The sequence below is a fragment of the Stomoxys calcitrans genome, chromosome 3, assembly GCF_963082655.1.
Source record: "Stomoxys calcitrans chromosome 3, idStoCalc2.1, whole genome shotgun sequence".
Lineage (NCBI taxonomy): Eukaryota > Metazoa > Arthropoda > Insecta > Diptera > Muscidae > Stomoxys > Stomoxys calcitrans.
Window position 1 is genome coordinate 139590928 of NC_081554.1, and position 20748 is coordinate 139611675.

At 41.5% G+C, this 20748-nt stretch overlaps 1 protein-coding gene across 1 annotated transcript; it reads right to left on the bottom strand.

Annotated features, from left to right (window-relative positions):
* Positions 1 to 13811: 13811 nt before the first annotated feature.
* LOC131996162 (histone H1-like) lies at positions 13812 to 18320 on the bottom strand. Its single transcript, XM_059365615.1, has 2 exons — positions 17652 to 18320; positions 13812 to 13838 (listed from the first exon to the last, which is right to left on the bottom strand). The coding sequence occupies exons 1-2, from the start codon at positions 18318 to 18320 to the stop codon at positions 13812 to 13814; spliced, it is 696 nt and encodes a 231-aa protein (XP_059221598.1).
* Between the last annotated feature and the right edge of the window lie 2428 nt (positions 18321 to 20748).

Here is a 20748-nt window from a genome sequence, read left to right on the forward strand (position 1 = left end):
TTCACAGAATTATTCATTTTACGATGAGATAGTAACAATTTCTTTTAATTTTTTATACAATTCTTCTAGTAGAGATATCCAGCTAATCATTAAAGAAAATCCGAGTTAATTATCTTTAAGCGTTACCGAGTTATAAGGGTTTGAGTTGAAAGTTTATAAAAATGTTATGATAAAATTGTAACTAAATTATAAAAATTTTCCAATTTTTATTGAAAATTGGTTTTTATAAAAATTTAGTATGGAATCTTGATATGTTTTCTTGAAAGAAGTGTAAAAAAAAGTGAAAATTTGGATGATTTTCATAGTGAAATAATCGATTTTATTATGTAGTCTATGACAGTTGAATTCACCATATTGGCGTATTTTCCATGAATAAAAGTTTTTCTGCAAATTAATTTGAAAGCTCTAATGTAAAAATGTTTTAGGAAAATTTTATCATAAAATATTATAGAAATGATAGATTTCTATTAAAATGTTACATAATTTGTAAAAAGTGTACGTTTGTTACGAAAAGTCTAAAATATTACGATGCTATGTTATACCAACGTCGTTGGCTATGCAAAATGTGCGGTGAGCTCTATTGCATTTATTATAAAATATTTTTTTCTATATAAAGTGGACTTGAAACTAAATAAAAAATTTAAAAATGTAAGTTCTAAACAATGTATTGTTGCAATTACAAATTTAAAAAAAAATATATTTTTTTTTTTGGAAATTAAACACAAATTGAAAAATGCCCTTGTCTAAGCAAGCAAATGTAGAACAGTTGCATACCGAACGAAATCTATTTCCCTTTAATAATTTAAAATATTAAAATACTATTTTATTCTTTTTAAAACAGTTTTTAGAATAGCAAAAAATATCATTTGTTTAAAAATAATAAAAAATACAGAAAAAATTTATATTCAATGTATCTAAATTATCTATTTAAAGTTAAAATTCTCTCGAATGTATTGGCCTGCCTGTTTTTATCTTCATTCATTCTTGTTATGTAGCTACTACGAAAAATCAAATTTTGCAAAAAGAATAACAGCAAATATACTGTTGCTAATAGAAAATAAAAAATTTCAATTCCACATAAAAAGTAAATTAAATAATTTTTTTTTAAAAAAAGTTTTTGATTTCGCTCCATGTTTTGAAACCCAATATTACCAAAAGTAAAACGCATAGAAAAGAAAAATTTTTTTTTAATAAAAATAGTGTATTTTTCCATCCCCAAAAAAAGACTATATTTATTTATTTTAATAAAAATAAAAAGGTGTAAGTTTTGAATAAATTTTTTTCTCTTTTTTATAAAAATATTGTGGTCCTGAAAAGGACCGATTGTTTTTGTAAAAAAAAGTTGGCTTTTAAAATGTCAATAATTTAAGCACGTTCTCCACGAATACGTCTGGCCAATTGGATATCCTTGGGCATGATGGTGACACGCTTGGCATGGATGGCACACAAGTTGGTATCTTCGAAGAGACCGACCAAGTAGGCTTCGCTAGCTTCTTGCAAGGCCATGACAGCAGAGCTCTGGAAACGCAAGTCAGTCTTGAAATCTTGGGCAATTTCACGAACCAAACGTTGGAAAGGCAATTTGCGGATCAACAACTCAGTACTCTTCTGGTAGCGACGGATTTCACGCAAAGCAACGGTACCAGGGCGGAAACGATGTGGCTTCTTAACACCACCGGTGGCTGGTGCGCTCTTACGAGCAGCTTTGGTAGCCAATTGCTTACGAGGGGCTTTGCCACCAGTAGATTTACGGGCAGTTTGCTTAGTACGAGCCATTTTTCACTAGAGGTTTTTAGTTCACTTCACGATATGCACACAAACACTGTTAACACTGTAATAGTTGCCTTACGGAGCGATTCCCGATATTTATAGAAAAAATTTGGCGTGCTACAGTTTCCAATAAGGGTGTGTGCTGCGTATATGCTTCAACATTTGTATCTGTACACACGAAGTGTATACGAACAACCCCGAAGATAGATCGAAGCGTATGTGTATGTAGTAAATTCAGAGCGGATTTTGTATAAATATGAGGTATCGCAGCATGGTAAGTATTAACACAAGGGGGAGGGCGCTCTACGAGTGGCTGCTGTCGTGCCCGTCTTTGCTGGTTAGACCTACGGTTGGGCCGACAAGGTGTGCGATGGGGACAGGGTCGTATATAGACATGATTCTGACTACTGTGGGTATTCGACCTACAGAGGGTGCCATGAGGAGGGGTGGACTGAGGATCGTGGATTTTGAATCCGATCATAAGGCGGTGGTGTTAGAGGCCACAACTATTGGGTTGCGGGCTGGAGAGAGGGTGGAGGTCTATGATTTCAATAGGATGGATGTCAGGGCCTTCAATCGGAAACTGGCCGAGAGGCTTGGATCGGAATTGCTCCCTAGGGATCGCAATGTGTTGCCGGCTGAGATAGATGAGGCAGTTGGAAAGCTTTCATCTGCTATTAATCAGACCATGGTAGAGACCATTAGGAAGGTTACGCCAAAGAGAGATGGGTTGCCGGAACTGCCGCCCGACATTTTGGATTTGATCCGCCAAAAGAAGACGCTCAGGAGGAGAGTACATAGGACTCTTGACCCGCAAGGCTACATCACTGCGAAGGCTATTATCAAGAGGATGAATAAACTGATTGGCGAGCGGATAGCAAGGTTTGAAGAGGAGTATTACCTTCGAAGGCTGCAGGCCATCTCCGCAGACAAGGACATGTACAGAAAGGTGAAGGGGCTGAGTGGTGCCCTAAGGAGAAGGGGAATCGATGACTTGGTGGACTCGGGTGGCAGGAGAGCTGTGGCCGATCGAGAAAAGGCCGAGATACTAGCTAGTGAATTTGCGAGAATACAGGGGACTGCTGTAGCCGGATACGCCCCTGATGACGATGAAGAGCCCTTGGCACCTATGGTGGATTTTGGCACAGACTATTTTGCAGATGGGACAGTGATCCCGGGATCGACCGCAGTACCGTTACGGCTGGTCAAAGTGGAGGAAATAGGAGCCTATCTCAAGAGGCTAAATAACAAAAAGAGTTGTGGAGAAGACGGAATCCCGAATTTTGTTCTGAAGAGGGCTGGCAGAGGGGCATGGTCTGCCCTGACCCTAATATTCAACCACTCATTAAATGTTGGATATTTCCCTAAGGAGTGGAAGGTGTCCAAGGTTGTCGCAGTACCTAAACCGGGCAAGGATCCCACTGACCCAGGTGGATATAGGCCAATCTCGCTTCTATCGAACGTGGGGAAGCTGTTTGAGATAGTGATTCTGGAGAGGCTGAACGAACATCTCGATACGGAGGCTGTTCTTGGCGATTGCCAATTTGGTTTTAGAAGGCAGACCTCGACGGTACATGCACTGATGACCCTGACGGACAGGGTGACAAGAAGGTTGAACGACCGCTGTGCTACCATAGCCGTCAGCTTGGATTTCCAGAAGGCCTTCGATACCGTGTGGCAGATGGGTATTGTAGAGAAGATGAGGACATTCGGTTTCGATCGGTATGTTGTTGCCTTGGTGGGGGAGTACCTCAGAGGCAGATCATTTGCTGTGGCCTTAGGGACCGTTAGGTCTGATACGAGGGCCGTGATGGCGGGGGTACCACAGGGCTCGGTGCTGGGCCCTGTACTGTACAACATATACTTAGCAGATATTCCTCTCCCACAGGGAGGGGAACTTCTGCTAATATATGCGGACGACATAATGGTGGCGTCCACTCATGCCAGCGCGAGGATAGCTGAGAGGAATTTGACCAGGTACCTGGAGACCCTCAGGATTTATTTCGACAGATGGAGACTCTCGCTCAACGTGGAGAAGTGCAGAACGATTATGTTCAAGGGCATCAAGAAGCGGATATTCAAGAACGCTAGGGGATATATACCTAGGGTGACCATCGGAGGGGAGGTGATTGCTAATGCAAGGGTCCTGAAGTACCTGGGCATTGTATTTCAAGAGGACATGACCTATACGCGTCATGTGGACCATGTCATGGCGAAGGGTAGGATGGCTTTCCAGGCATTGTACAGTGCCCTCGCGGGAAGGGGAGGCCTGAGCCGGAGGGTTAAACTGGCCATATATAGACAGATTGTGCGTCCGTCGATGTCATACGGATTCCCGATATGGTTCTCCATATCATCTCATCAGATGGAGAGGATTCGGATGTTGGAGAGAAGGATCCTTAGATATTGTCTGGATCTCAGATGCAGGATGGATGAGGAAGGGCACTGGATCAGGCCTAGCTGTAGGAGGATATATGAATTGAGCGCTTTGGGCCGGATCGATGTATTTATGACACGGACTGCCCTTGATCAACTCTCGAAATGCTCCAGCCATCCAAATGAGATGGTAAGGGGCTGCGCTGTCTCTGATGAGACTTTTGACCGATACATTCGACAAGGGGCATACTTACCCCCGGCCTCCTTGTTAAACATGTCCGAGAATGGGAAACTTTACGATGAGAATGGTCGGCTGCTGTTTTATCATAGACGGTTCCGAACATACGGTTTTGACGATCTTGTTTATCGTACTTCGCAATGAGAGATCCCCTATGGGGGAAATAGAATTTGGAGAGAATAATTTTATGACCTTTTTGTAAATACCTTAATAATTTTGCTTTCAAGAATGGATTGTTAATTTAAGTTTATGAACCTGTAAATATTATGTAAATACCTTTTTGAATTTTTGTTTTATTATGATTTCCTTTTTAGTTTTTGTTATGTAAATACGTTTTATTAGTTTTAAGTAGGAAATATAAAAAAAAAAAAACATTTGAGAGTTAGATCCTAGAGTTTTTCTTTACCTTTTTACTAGGGCAAATATGATAAGTGACTCCACGGGCTTTTAAAGTGGAACTAGAATGAAATAAGGATAATGGGTTTGGCTGGCCTACCAAAAACATTAGTATATAATTAGAATGTAAGAACTTTATAGAAATATATATATATATATGCTAAAGAAAATAAGACATAAGATCGTAGCTTATAAGGCAAAAATTGTTAAATGAAAAATATGGTAAATAAATAAATAAATAACATGGTAAGTATTAGTTCTTGTGCATAACTTGTGAAGTGAATTTAATTTAAAAAGTGAAAAAATGACTGGTCGTGGTAAAGGTGGCAAAGGCTTGGGAAAAGGTGGCGCTAAACGTCATCGTAAAGTGTTGCGTGATAACATCCAAGGTATCACCAAGCCTGCAATCAGACGTTTGGCTCGTCGTGGCGGTGTAAAGCGTATCTCTGGATTGATTTACGAAGAAACCCGTGGTGTCCTGAAGGTGTTTTTGGAAAACGTTATTCGTGATGCTGTCACCTACACTGAACACGCTAAGCGTAAAACCGTCACCGCTATGGATGTCGTCTACGCTTTGAAGAGACAAGGCCGCACTTTGTACGGTTTCGGCGGTTAAACATTATCTTGACGCTATTTTGGAGAAAATTTTAAAAACTAAAACAATCGGTCCTTTTCAGGACCACAAAACATATTTAAAAAGAGATATATCTTGTTATAAATTTTTACTAAAAAAAAATACATAAAATTTATTTGAAAATAAATATTACCATTTTTCAATTTGCCGTCGGCCAAAATGTAGCTTCTATAATATACATACATACATGACGAAACTAAAACCGACGCCATTAGAACAATACGATGAAACGATGGTATACAACACTAAAAAGCATACATACACACAGATACCAAAATGCACGCATATACTACCATTAAATGTTTCCTTTGCTTGGAGCTGCTAACTTTGTCACAAATGTACGAAGAGGGACGATCGTAGATACTTCGTTTCGATGTTTTGTTATTACATATGCCAATTTTTTTCAGCATCAGAAAATGAACAATGATTACCATGTGATATTCAAATGTAAAATAAATAGTTTTTACAGTACCCTAATGGTAACATTGATCCTATTAAATGCCGATAATCTTGAGTAGGGTCGATAAAACTAAATTCTTATTATGTTAATGTATGCAAATAGGCGAAATGTTGATGCATGATAATTGATAACTGATAATTATGACATGTATATTAAAAGACCTGCAATAGTCGATAAGATGTAAACATATTTGAAAATGTTTACCTACAAACAATAGATGGCAGATTTTTTTGTATTTACGCCAAAAACAGGATTGTTTAAGGAAATTTCGAATAACGAAATTGCTAGCAAATTACCAAATCCACTGAAAAAAAAAATCGACCAAAAAATATTTTTTTTTAAATTTAACTACAATTAAAATTTTATTTATTATTTAAAACTATTTTTTAAGTAAATTTTCTTGATAAAATAAGGGGTTTGATATAGTTTTTTCTCTTTTAAAAAAATTTTTGTCGTCCTGAAAAGGACGGATTGTTGTTGATTTATACGATGGCCTGTATTTACAGCGCTCTTCAAGTACTTACAGCGCTCTTCAAGTACTTCTTGATGAATGGGGCCAATTTTACAGCATCAACTTTGTATGTGCTGGCCAAGTATTTCTTGATGGCAGGCAATGAGGAACCACCACGTTCTTTCAATGTTTTGATGGCAGCATCGACCATTTGTTGGGTTGGTGGATGGCTTGGGGCAGCAGAGGGTTTCTTTGCCTTGGCAGCGGCTTTCTTAGGTGCCTTTTTCTCAACAGCGGCGACTGGAGATGCGGTGGCTTCAACAACGGCGGCGTCAGACATGATTTCACTTATATTTTTCTTTTTAAACACACTTTAACACTTTGTAAATATACACTCACTACTGGTGTACGCTGATTGGTTGAAAATATGGTTTCAACCTTTAGACTAGTGATGGCTGGGTACATCGAAATTATGAGAAGTACATAGTAGTCAACTACGAAATTTTGCGAAACGTTGTGTGGAAGCGAATAAAAATTTTTACAAAAGTTTTCACAGAATTATTCATTTTACGATGAGATAGTAACAATTTCTTTTAATTTTTTATACAATTCTTCTAGTAGAGATATCCAGCTAATCATTAAAGAAAATCCGAGTTAATTATCTTTAAGCGTTACCGAGTTATAAGGGTTTGAGTTGAAAGTTTATAAAAATGTTATGATAAAATTGTAACTAAATTATAAAAATTTTCCAATTTTTATTGAAAATTGGTTTTTATAAAAATTTAGTATGGAATCTTGATATGTTTTCTTGAAAGAAGTGTAAAAAAAAGTGAAAATTTGGATGATTTTCATAGTGAAATAATCGATTTTATTATGTAGTCTATGACAGTTGAATTCACCATATTGGCGTATTTTCCATGAATAAAAGTTTTTCTGCAAATTAATTTGAAAGCTCTAATGTAAAAATGTTTTAGGAAAATTTTATCATAAAATATTATAGAAATGATAGATTTCTATTAAAATGTTACATAATTTGTAAAAAGTGTACGTTTGTTACGAAAAGTCTAAAATATTACGATGCTATGTTATACCAACGTCGTTGGCTATGCAAAATGTGCGGTGAGCTCTATTGCATTTATTATAAAATATTTTTTTCTATATAAAGTGGACTTGAAACTAAATAAAAAATTTAAAAATGTAAATTCTAAACAATGTATTGTTGCAATTACAAATTTAAAAAAAAATATATTTTTTTTTTTGGAAATTAAACACAAATTGAAAAATGCCCTTGTCTAAGCAAGCAAATGTAGAACAGTTGCATACCGAACGAAATCTATTTCCCTTTAATAATTTAAAATATTAAAATACTATTTTATTCTTTTTAAAACAGTTTTTAGAATAGCAAAAAATATCATTTGTTTAAAAATAATAAAAAATACAGAAAAAATTTATATTCAATGTATCTAAATTATCTATTTAAAGTTAAAATTCTCTCGAATGTATTGGCCTGCCTGTTTTTATCTTCATTCATTCTTGTTATGTAGCTACTACGAAAAATCAAATTTTGCAAAAAGAATAACAGCAAATATACTGTTGCTAATAGAAAATAAAAAATTTCAATTCCACATAAAAAGTAAATTAAATAATTTTTTTTTAAAAAAAGTTTTTGATTTCGCTCCATGTTTTGAAACCCAATATTACCAAAAGTAAAACGCATAGAAAAGAAAAATTTTTTTTTAATAAAAATAGTGTATTTTTCCATCCCCAAAAAAAGACTATATTTATTTATTTTAATAAAAATAAAAAGGTGTAAGTTTTGAATAAATTTTTTTCTCTTTTTTATAAAAATATTGTGGTCCTGAAAAGGACCGATTGTTTTTGTAAAAAAAAGTTGGCTTTTAAAATGTCAATAATTTAAGCACGTTCTCCACGAATACGTCTGGCCAATTGGATATCCTTGGGCATGATGGTGACACGCTTGGCATGGATGGCACACAAGTTGGTATCTTCGAAGAGACCGACCAAGTAGGCTTCGCTAGCTTCTTGCAAGGCCATGACAGCAGAGCTCTGGAAACGCAAGTCAGTCTTGAAATCTTGGGCAATTTCACGAACCAAACGTTGGAAAGGCAATTTGCGGATCAACAACTCAGTACTCTTCTGGTAGCGACGGATTTCACGCAAAGCAACGGTACCAGGGCGGAAACGATGTGGCTTCTTAACACCACCGGTGGCTGGTGCGCTCTTACGAGCAGCTTTGGTAGCCAATTGCTTACGAGGGGCTTTGCCACCAGTAGATTTACGGGCAGTTTGCTTAGTACGAGCCATTTTTCACTAGAGGTTTTTAGTTCACTTCACGATATGCACACAAACACTGTTAACACGGTAATAGTTGCCTTACGGAGCGATTCCCGATATTTATAGAAAAAAATTTGGCGTGCTACAGTTTCCAATAAGGGTGTGTGCTGCGTATATGCTTCAACATTTGTATCTGTACACACGAAGTGTATACGAACAACCCCGAAGATAGATCGAAGCGTATGTGTATGTAGTAAATTCAGAGCGGATTTTGTATAAATATGAGGTATCGCAGCATGGTAAGTATAGAGATTAAAAGTAGAAGCCGAGCAGCGCTCGAAGTGTAAACATCAAGTGTTAGAAGTGAACTTATACGAAGTGCAAAAGAAGTTAACTTTCGTAGTATTACGAAGTCTTGAAGTGCATCATGAGTGATAGCAGTGGTGGTGCTATTGGCACCCCAGACGATGAGAATCGCATAGTAGTCAATTCTATGAACAATAGAAACCCGAGCATTAATGGTACTCTCAACGCCAATGTTGCCGAAGAAGAATTTTTAACAGCCGATGGTTTCCAGGTGGTTCAGAGTCGTGAATCCACGAAGAGAAAGAAAAACAGATCGGGAAATTCCGGCGACAGGGATTTCAAAAAATTGAAAGCCGATGCAGCAATAATAGAGCTCACGAGACAACTAGAGCAATTAAAAAATGATCATCAGATAGCCCTCCAGAAAATAAATGAGCTTATGATGGTAAACAATCAATTAACATCAAAATTGGCCGGTGGAGACGCCAACATCAATCTCCAACCGCCAAATAATGTGAACTATTGCCAAACGACAACAATGGCAAAAACGAATATAAATGCCGAAGCAGCCAACCCCCTCGGCAAAACTACAAAAACAACGGAAGTCGTCAACAACCCGACTAGAACTATCACAAAAGCCGATGTCATGCCGACAGCACATCATATAACAGCAACAGAGTGGAGCCTAGAAATCGACCATGAAATCGATATGGACATGAATGTAGATATAGCAGGGCAGCAGGCCACATTACCAGCCAACAAAGGAGCAGTGCCAAAACAGCCAGGGCAGCAACAACAACAACTGCAGAGAAATACTGAGAAGGAAGCCATGGATCATGAGAGAGGCCAAATTAATTCAACAACAAAGGGACCGACAACGTCAACAGGATCGAAAGGTAAGGCCAGCCCACCCGTCATAAAAATATATAATTCCAATTCGAAGGTATTGATAAGTAATGTTAAGGAGAGATTAGGACATAATCTTTTTTCACTGCATATTGTTAATAAGAACTTGATAAATCTTAAATTGAATACGAATGGGGACCATGAGGTGATTAGGAAGTTTTTGGAGGAAAGGGGGGTCTCTCATTTCACCTTTACGCCGAGGGAGTTAAAACCGGTTTCGGTTATTATAAAGGGGTTGTCGGACACGTTTGACAAGGAGGATTTAGAGGGGTATATTAATGAGAATATGCCGGAGCTGGGTCTGAGGAATGTGGTCAAGCTGAGGGGTGACCGATGGGTAGTCCAATTGGACAAAAGTGCTGATATAAAGGCTTTTCGGAGGCTTAGGTATCTGTTGAACTGCAGGGTCAGGGTTGAGACCCACAAGAGGAAGGGTCTGGTTCAGTGCCATAATTGCCAGAGGTTCGGGCATGTGTCCACTAATTGTAGAATGCCGTACAGATGCGTCAAGTGCGGCCAGTCGCATGGGGCCGGGAAATGCGAGGTCCCGAATAGAGAGCAGAATTGTCAGGAGACTTTGGAGAAGGACCCTGTGACCGGGGAGATAGTGAGGAGAATAGGTCGGCAGGTTCACTGTGTTAATTGCGGGGTGGATGGCCACGTGGCCAGTTCAAAGGAGTGTCCAAAGAGGATAAGTCTCCTTAGGGAGATGGAGGAGAGGAAGTCGTTTGCGAGGGCGAATAATGTGAATAGAGCGGTGGGGCCCCGGAGAGAGGCGGTGGCGCCTAGTTTTGTGCAGCAGGGTAGGACCTTCGCTGGCGCTGTAGGGATGGCTGAGTCGGCCGGTTTACGGACTAGGGTGGATGCGGTACCGGTGTCTAGGGAAGCGTCTGGGCAGGTAGGAGCCGCGATGGGCTGGTTTGATGGGGAGCTGAAGAGGCTCATAGGAAAGGACTTTGTCACGTGCATGAGGAAGGTGAATGGGTTTGTCGACACATACAGGCGATATACGAATGATGATGAGAGATTGCAGGGCGTTTTCGGTCTGCTTCTTAGCCTGAGACTCTATGACTAGTTTGAAGTGTATTTTCTTGAATGTGAATTCCTTAGTGTCTCGCCAGAAGAGACACTACTTGGAGCTGTTTGTGAGGGAGCACAGACCTGATGTACTACTGATAGCCGAGACGAAGTTATCAGCTAGGCACACATATGGTCTGCAGGGCTATACGGTCTTTAGGCAGGATCGGAGAGGGGGCAGCGCCGGTGGTGGTACGGCGATATGCTTGACGGACAGGTTGAGTGGGGAGAGGCTTGCGTCGGATTTCGGAAACGTCGAGGCTACAGTAGTCAGGATCAAAGGGACCGGGGGCAGGAGCGTCGTTGCCATGTCGTTGTACTTACGGCCGACTGAGGCGCTGGGAGTGGGAAGCCTCGATGCGGTCGAGGCAGTCATTGGGACTGATGAGGCGGTCATAGGCGCAGATCTTAATGCCAAGCATGGCTCATGGGGTGGGGTCCAGATGAACACAAGGGGGAGGGCGCTCTACGAGTGGCTGCTGTCGTGCCCGTCTTTGCTGGTTAGACCTACGGTTGGGCCGACAAGGTGTGCGATGGGGACAGGGTCGTATATAGACATGATTCTGACTACTGTGGGTATTCGACCTACAGAGGGTGCCATGAGGAGGGGTGGACTGAGGATCGTGGATTTTGAATCCGATCATAAGGCGGTGGTGTTAGAGGCCACAACTATTGGGTTGCGGGCTGGAGAGAGGGTGGAGGTCTATGATTTCAATAGGATGGATGTCAGGGCCTTCAATCGGAAACTGGCCGAGAGGCTTGGATCGGAATTGCTCCCTAGGGATCGCAATGTGTTGCCGGCTGAGATAGATGAGGCAGTTGGAAAGCTTTCATCTGCTATTAATCAGACCATGGTAGAGACCATTAGGAAGGTTACGCCAAAGAGAGATGGGTTGCCGGAACTGCCGCCCGACATTTTGGATTTGATCCGCCAAAAGAAGACGCTCAGGAGGAGAGTACATAGGACTCTTGACCCGCAGGGCTACACCACTGCGAAGGCTATTATCAAGAGGATGAATAAACTGATTGGCGAGCGGATAGCAAGGTTTGAAGAGGAGTATTACCTTCGAAGGCTGCAGGCCATCTCCGCAGACAAGGACATGTACAGAAAGGTGAAGGGGCTGAGTGGTGCCCTAAGGAGAAGGGGAATCGATGACTTGGTGGACTCGGGTGGCAGGAGAGCTGTGGCCGATCGAGAAAAGGCCGAGATACTAGCTAGTGAATTTGCGAGAATACAGGGGACTGCTGTAGCCGGATACGCCCCTGATGACGATGAAGAGCCCTTGGCACCTATGGTGGATTTTGGCACAGACTATTTTGCAGATGGGACAGTGATCCCGGGATCGACCGCAGTACCGTTACGGCTGGTCAAAGTGGAGGAAATAGGAGCCTATCTCAAGAGGCTAAATAACAAAAAGAGTTGTGGAGAAGACGGAATCCCGAATTTTGCTCTGAAGAGGGCTGGCAGAGGGGCATGGTCTGCCCTGACCCTAATATTCAACCACTCATTGAATGTTGGATATTTCCCTAAGGAGTGGAAGGTGTCCAAGGTTGTCGCAGTACCTAAACCGGGCAAGGATCCCACTGACCCAGGTGGATATAGGCCAATCTCGCTTCTATCGAACGTGGGGAAGCTGTTTGAGATAGTGATTCTGGAGAGGCTGAACGAACATCTCGATACGGAGGCTGTTCTTGGCGATTGCCAATTTGGTTTTAGAAGGCAGACCTCGACGGTACATGCACTGATGACCCTGACGGACAGGGTGGCAAGAAGGTTGAACGACCGCTGTGCTACCATAGCCGTCAGCTTGGATTTCCAGAAGGCCTTCGATACCGTGTGGCAGATGGGTATTGTAGAGAAGATGAGGACATTCGGTTTCGATCGGTATGTTGTTGCCTTGGTGGGGGAGTACCTCAGAGGCAGATCATTTGCTGTGGCCTTAGGGACCGTTAGGTCTGATACGAGGGCCGTGATGGCGGGGGTACCACAGGGCTCGGTGCTGGGCCCTGTACTGTACAACATATACTTAGCAGATATTCCTCTCCCACAGGGAGGGGAACTTCTGCTAATATATGCGGACGACATAATGGTGGCGTCCACTCATGCCAGCGCGAGGATAGCTGAGAGGAATTTGACCAGGTACCTGGAGACCCTCAGGATTTATTTCGACAGATGGAGACTCTCGCTCAACGTGGAGAAGTGCAGAACGATTATGTTCAAGGGCATCAAGAAGCGGATATTCAAGAACGCTAGGGGATATATACCTAGGGTGACCATCGGAGGGGAGGTGATTGCTAATGCAAGGGTCCTGAAGTACCTGGGCATTGTATTTCAAGAGGACATGACCTATACGCGTCATGTGGACCATGTCATGGCGAAGGGTAGGATGGCTTTCCAGGCATTGTACAGTGCCCTCGCGGGAAGGGGAGGCCTGAGCCGGAGGGTTAAACTGGCCATATATAGACAGATTGTGCGTCCGTCGATGTCATACGGATTCCCGATATGGTTCTCCATATCATCTCATCAGATGGAGAGGATTCGGATGTTGGAGAGAAGGATCCTTAGATATTGTCTGGATCTCAGATGCAGGATGGATGAGGAAGGGCACTGGATCAGGCCTAGCTGTAGGAGGATATATGAATTGAGCGCTTTGGGCCGGATCGATGTATTTATGACACGGACTGCCCTTGATCAACTCTCGAAATGCTCCAGCCATCCAAATGAGATGGTAAGGGGCTGCGCTGTCTCTGATGAGACTTTTGACCGATACATTCGACAAGGGGCATACTTACCCCCGGCCTCCTTGTTAAACATGTCCGAGAATGGGAAACTTTACGATGAGAATGGTCGGCTGCTGTTTTATCATAGACGGTTCCGAACATACGGTTTTGACGATCTTGTTTATCGTACTTCGCAATGAGAGATCCCCTATGGGGGAAATAGAATTTGGAGAGAATAATTTTATGACCTTTTTGTAAATACCTTAATAATTTTGCTTTCAAGAATGGATTGTTAATTTAAGTTTATGAACCTGTAAATATTATGTAAATACCTTTTTGAATTTTTGTTTTATTATGATTTCCTTTTTAGTTTTTGTTATGTAAATACGTTTTATTAGTTTTAAGTAGGAAATATAAAAAAAACAGTTGAGAGTTAGATCCTAGAGTTTTTCTTTACCTTTTTACTAGGGCAAATATGATAAGAGACTCCACGGGCTTTTAAAGTGGAACTAGAATGAAATAAGGATAATGGGTTTGGCTGGCCTACCAAAAACATTAGTATATAATTAGAATGTAAGAACTTTATAGAAATATATATATATATATGCTAAAGAAAATAAGACATAAGATCGTAGCTTATAAGGCAAAAATTGTTAAATGAAAAATATGGTAAATAAATAAATAAATCAAATAAATCATGGTAAGTATTAGTTCTTGTGCATAACTTGTGAAGTGAATTTAATTTAAAAAGTGAAAAAATGACTGGTCGTGGTAAAGGTGGCAAAGGCTTGGGAAAAGGTGGCGCTAAACGTCATCGTAAAGTGTTGCGTGATAACATCCAAGGTATCACCAAGCCTGCAATCAGACGTTTGGCTCGTCGTGGCGGTGTAAAGCGTATCTCTGGATTGATTTACGAAGAAACCCGTGGTGTCCTGAAGGTGTTTTTGGAAAACGTTATTCGTGATGCTGTCACCTACACTGAACACGCTAAGCGTAAAACCGTCACCGCTATGGATGTCGTCTACGCTTTGAAGAGACAAGGCCGCACTTTGTACGGTTTCGGCGGTTAAACATTATCTTGACGCTATTTTGGAGAAAATTTTAAAAACTAAAACAATCGGTCCTTTTCAGGACCACAAAACATATTTAAAAAGAGATATATCTTGTTATAAATTTTTACTAAAAAAAAATACATAAAATTTATTTGAAAATAAATATTACCATTTTTCAATTTGCCGTCGGCCAAAATGTAGCTTCTATAATATACATACATACATGACGAAACTAAAACCGACGCCATTAGAACAATACGATGAAACGATGGTATACAACACTAAAAAGCATACATACACACAGATACCAAAATGCACGCATATACTACCATTAAATGTTTCCTTTGCTTGGAGCTGCTAACTTTGTCACAAATGTACGAATAGGGACGATCGTAGATACTTCGTTTCGATGTTTTGTTATTACATATGCCAATTTTTTTCAGCATCAGAAAATGAACAATGATTACCATGTGATATTCAAATGTAAAATAAATAGTTTTTACAGTACCCTAATGGTAACATTGATCCTATTAAATGCCGATAATCTTGAGTAGGGTCGATAAAACTAAATTCTTATTATGTTAATGTATGCAAATAGGCGAAATGTTGATGCATGATAATTGATAACTGATAATTATGACATGTATATTAAAAGACCTGCAATAGTCGATAAGATGTAAACATATTTGAAAATGTTTACCTATAAACAATAGATGGCAGATTTTTTTGTATTTACGCCAAAAACAGGATTGTTTAAGGAAATTTCGAATAACGAAATTGCTAGCAAATTACCAAATCCACTGAAAAAAAAAATCGACCAAAAAATATTTTTTTTTAAATTTAACTACAATTAAAATTTTATTTATTATTTAAAACTATTTTTTAAGTAAATTTTCTTGATAAAATAAGGGGTTTGATATAGTTTTTTCTCTTTTAAAAAAATTTTTGTCGTCCTGAAAAGGACGGATTGTTGTTGATTTATACGATGGCCTGTATTTACATTTTTTCTTTGATGCTCGTAGATAATTTAAGCCTTCTTTTCGGTCTTCTTGGGCAAGAGAACAGCTTGGATGTTTGGCAATACACCACCTTGAGCAATGGTGACACCGGACAGCAATTTGTTCAATTCTTCGTCATTACGGATAGCCAATTGCAAGTGACGGGGGATAATTCTTGTCTTCTTGTTGTCACGAGCAGCGTTGCCAGCCAATTCAAGAACTTCAGCGGCCAAATACTCCATGACAGCAGCCAAGTAAACTGGAGCTCCGGCACCAACACGTTCAGCATAGTTGCCTTTGCGCAACAAACGATGGATACGACCGACGGGGAATTGAAGACCAGCACGGTTGGAACGGGACTTTGCCTTTCCCTTAACTTTGCCACCTTTACCACGACCAGACATTTTTAGTTATTTTTTTTTTAATTCACTTCACTTAGCACTGAAACACAAATGATATTAGTTCGCAGCATGAACTGCAGTATTTATACTTTCGGATCCAACGTGTAGCTAATTTTAGAGGGTTGTTTTCGTAAACATAGCGACTGTTTTCGTCTACCTGAATATCTTGTGCATGAAATGGTTTAAATATTCCGAGTAAGCCATCAAACACACAAAATCGTGAACAGTGTTAAAAGTGTTTGTGTGACTTAAAAAAAACCAAGTGAAAATGCCTCCAAAAGCCAGTGGTAAAGCAGCAAAGAAGGCCGGCAAAGCCCAAAAGAACATCACTAAGGGTGACAAGACCAAGAGACGCACCAAGCGTAAGGAGAGTTATGCTATCTACATTTACAAAGTGTTGAAGCAAGTCCATCCCGATACTGGTATCTCCTCAAAGGCCATGAGCATCATGAACAGTTTCGTCAACGATATCTTTGAACGTATCGCCGCCGAAGCCTCCCGTTTGGCTCACTACAACAAGCGTTCCACCATCACCAGTCGGGAAATCCAAACTGCCGTCCGTCTATTATTGCCCGGTGAGTTGGCTAAGCACGCTGTCAGTGAAGGTACCAAAGCCGTTACTAAGTACACCAGCTCCAAGTAAATGGCATACTTATTTCGTCGTACAATATTTTCCCTACAACATCAAAGGCCCTTTTCAGGGCCACAAAATAAATTAAAAAAGAGACTTAATTCGTTATTCAACTAAAATTAATTTATATTTACAAATTTAAAGAAAAAATATATCTACCACTCACCCTCACATTGCCCTTATTACTTTTTTAAAATAAAATATGTATACTACCCATACTCTAATATTGCCCTCCTTGCTTAGCACCATCTACATCTACAGTAATATGATCAACACATATTGCTCTTATGCTCAAACACTCGGTATGCAACGTTGTATTGATGTTCGAGTATATGTGAGCGTGTGTGTTGATACTAAATTTTTTAGGGATGTATACTAGTATGTTAGCGTGAAATGGTGTAGAGATGTATATGTGGACTTATGCGTTTGTACGCGAGATCTATGGGTAGGTATGCTCGTAAAGAATGAAATAGGTATGCTAAGTGCGATTTTTGAAGGGAATATTGTACGCCACTCTCTTATTGGTTAGGTATGCTAAATGAGATTTTCTTTAACATTAACTGATTTTCATAATTCTTAGTAATTGCTTTGGTTTATGACCCTAAGTGAAACAGTTAATCCAGTTGCGGAAAAAATCCCATTTAACATGTGATTACTTAAATTTCCTTAAAGGGTAATTTATTCCCATATTAGGTAACAATGGTATTAAAAGATTTCAACAGATGTTTTACAGCTACGAAAAGGGCTGTGATTAGCTTTTCCCTTAAAATTAACATAGTATTTATTAGGTAATTAAAAAATTGTTCGAGTTAAATTTGGTCTCTTTTTAAAAATTTTTTTGTAGCCCTGAAAAGGGCTGTTAGATATACTGCTTTCGAATATCGAAAATAATCATTTTGACATGATAAGTAATTTTGCATGGAAAAATTACTTCTTAGCGGCGGTCTTCTTGGCAGCTGGCTTCTTTGCTGCGGCAGCCTTTTTGGGCTTGGCAGCGGTGGTTTTTGCCTTGGGTGCCTTTGGTTTAGTGGCTGATGCTTTGGCGGCTGTTTTTGCGGGTTTAGCTTTAACTGTACCTGTCTTTTTGGCAGTTTTAGCCTTGGCCTTTTCGGTCTTCTTCTTCTCGGCGGTCTTTTTAGCAGCGGAAGGCTTCTTTGCAGCGGCTTTCTTTTCACCGGCTGCCTTTTTGGGTGCTGCTGCCTTCTTTTTCTTATCACCGGCTGGGGCCTTCTTCTTCTTTTCAGCGCTCTTTGCTTTAGGTTCCTTCGAGGCAGATGGGGACAATTTGAATGAACCGGAGGCACCCTTACCTTTAGTTTGGATCAATTTTCCACTAGCAACAGCGCTCTTCAAGTACTTCTTGATGAATGGGGCCAATTTTACAGCATCAACTTTGTATGTGCTGGCCAAGTATTTCTTGATGGCAGGCAATGAGGAACCACCACGTTCTTTCAATGTTTTGATGGCAGCATCGACCATTTGTTGGGTTGGTGGATGGCTTGGGGCAGCAGAGGGTTTCTTTGCCTTGGCAGCGGCTTTCTTAGGTGCCTTTTTCTCAACAGCGGCGACTGGAGATGCGGTGGCTTCAACAACGGCGGCGTCAGACATGATTTCACTTATATTTTTCTTTTTAAACACACTTTAACACTTTGTAAATATACACTCACTACTGGTGTACGCTGATTGGTTGAAAATATGGTTTCAACCTTTAGACGCCTTTGGCTGATTTATTAATTTTCAAAACACTTATCGTTAGGACAATTAGGAACATTCTTAAAGTTATGTTGTCTATATACGTATAAATTTAGCGTAAAATATTATTACTTATCTAAATATATTCTCTATTCGAAAGAGGTGCAGAGGCGCAGCCATAGCACATAACTATTACTTTATTCTTTTAACCATAGTACCTGGAAGGAAAGTTAATATCCAATAATACTTATAAACTAAGATAAAATAATGACACTTATAGACTAAATATTATATACTATATACACATTTAGGAGCCCAATGCCCCCGCAGAAGACTGCCTACTGGGCAGTGTTGTAGACCAGGTCCTCAATTCCGGTGGATCCGAACCTCCTATTATAGAACAGGAGTCTGCCATCCCTAGAAAGCAGGCCCTGTTCCTCCAAATCCGCAAGGCACACCGGCGGCCGGTGTGGCACTTCCAACAAACGTCCAGGACTTATGCCGCCCTGAAGACATCCCCTCACCAAACCATTGTCCACAGTGGACGCCTTCTCCAAGAAACCCAACGCGCACCTGACAAGGAACACATCGATCCTCTCAAGACCTGCCATGGAGTAGACCATCTCACAGGATGGCCGTCGCATCACCCCATCAGGGCCCATAGCAGGTCTGAGGCCCAGACAAGAGACGAGGATCCTCCTCTCCCAGATCCTCAACCTTTCCATTTGGTTGGACGTGATGTCGAACCATACCGGAAAGGCGTACGCGGTGATAGGCCTGATGATCTGTTTATAGATCAGCAGCTTCACACGCCTACTGAGACCCCCTGAGGTTCTAAAGACCCTCAGGTAGGAGAAGAAGACCCCTTTGACCTTGTTGAGCAGATAATCAATGTGTCTAACAAAGGTGAACCTTTCCTGGAAGACAACGCCTAGATACTTAATGCTGTCGCGAGTGGCGATGGCCTGACCTCCAATGGCAAGAGCGGGTTCGTACGCCCGTGAACGGGGGTACAAGTTCCGCCTCTTACCCTTGAAGATCATGCCCTCGCATTTGTCAACATTAAGCTTCAGCCTCCATCTGTCAAAATAGACAGAGAGCTCCTCCAAGTAATGGTTCACTCTGGCATCCACAACCGCAGCGTCTGGTCCCGATGCCGCAATGAAAATGTCATCGGCATAAGCAAGGAGCAGGTCGCCAGCGGGTGGTTCCGGAATGTCAGACACAAAGATGTTGTACAAAATCGGGCCCAGGAGAGACCCCTGGGGTACCCCGGTTCGCACGTCTCTACCACCCGACAAAGTCTCGCCTACCCGGATCCTGAAAGTTCTGCCACCAAGGAAATCTCTGACCAATCGGCAGAGGTTCGTGTCAAAACCCAGGATCCTCATCTTGTATATGATAGCATCATGCCATACGCTATCAAACGCCCTGGAGAAATCAAGGCTCACGGCAATCGTGACGTGTCGCCGGTTGAGCCCCCTAGAAACATGGTCCCCGAATACAGTCAGGGCATGGGAGGTGGAGAGACCCCGCCTGAAACCGAACTGGCAGTCAGGCAGGATCGCCCTGTCATCGAGAGTTTCCCTGATGCCCTCAAGCATGAAAAACTCAAAGAGCTTGCCCAACGAAGGGAGCAAGCTGATCGGTCTGTAAGCATCGCCCCTGGATGGGTCCTTCCCCGGCTTAAGGATGGGGACCGTAATGGCCTCCTTCCAAGACGCCGGGAAATAACCCAAATTAAGGCAATGATTAAATAGGACCGCGATGACACCCCAGGCCCTCCTGTCCGTCCTCTTAAGGACGATGTCAGGAACGCCGTCCAAACCGCAGGATCTACGATTACGCCTAGCCCGAAGGGCATCTCCCACCGCGTCGGCTGAAACAAATCGGCCCCTGCGCCAGTCCACAGAGCCTCCTCCAGCGGAGCCATCAGCGGCCAGAGCCGCAGAAAATTCCACCAGAGGGACACCGCCGACCAGCGACGAAACCTCGTCTCTGACCAACCCGTCTATAGGAAGTCCCCTCCCGGCCATCTCCGACACGTCACCCTGGACATGATCCGCCAGTATGTCCGCCTTGAGACGGTCATCCGAGACGACAGACCCGTCCGCCCGGACAAGATCAGGGATCGGAACCCTTTTCTTAATGCCGGCAGCGGCCCTAACCTTAGAGTAAACCCTATCGTCCACCCTTACACTCGCCAGATGACGAGCTTGGCGCTCCTCATCGTACCGTCGTATCTCATCACGCAAGATACGGTCCAAATCCCGGATCTCCATCCTATACAAGTCGTACCGGAAAGGATCCGTGGTCCTATGAAGAGCGCGCCTAAGCCTTTTCT

Coding starts and splice junctions, on each gene's coding strand:
- LOC131996162 (XM_059365615.1), bottom strand. CDS start 18,320: ATGTCTGACGCCGCCGTTGTTGAAGCCACCGCATCTCCAGTCGCCGCT. Junction 13,839..17,651: donor CAGCTGCCAAGAAGACCGCC/GCTAAGAAGTAA, acceptor TTTCCCCCATAG/GGGATCTCTCATTGCGAAGT.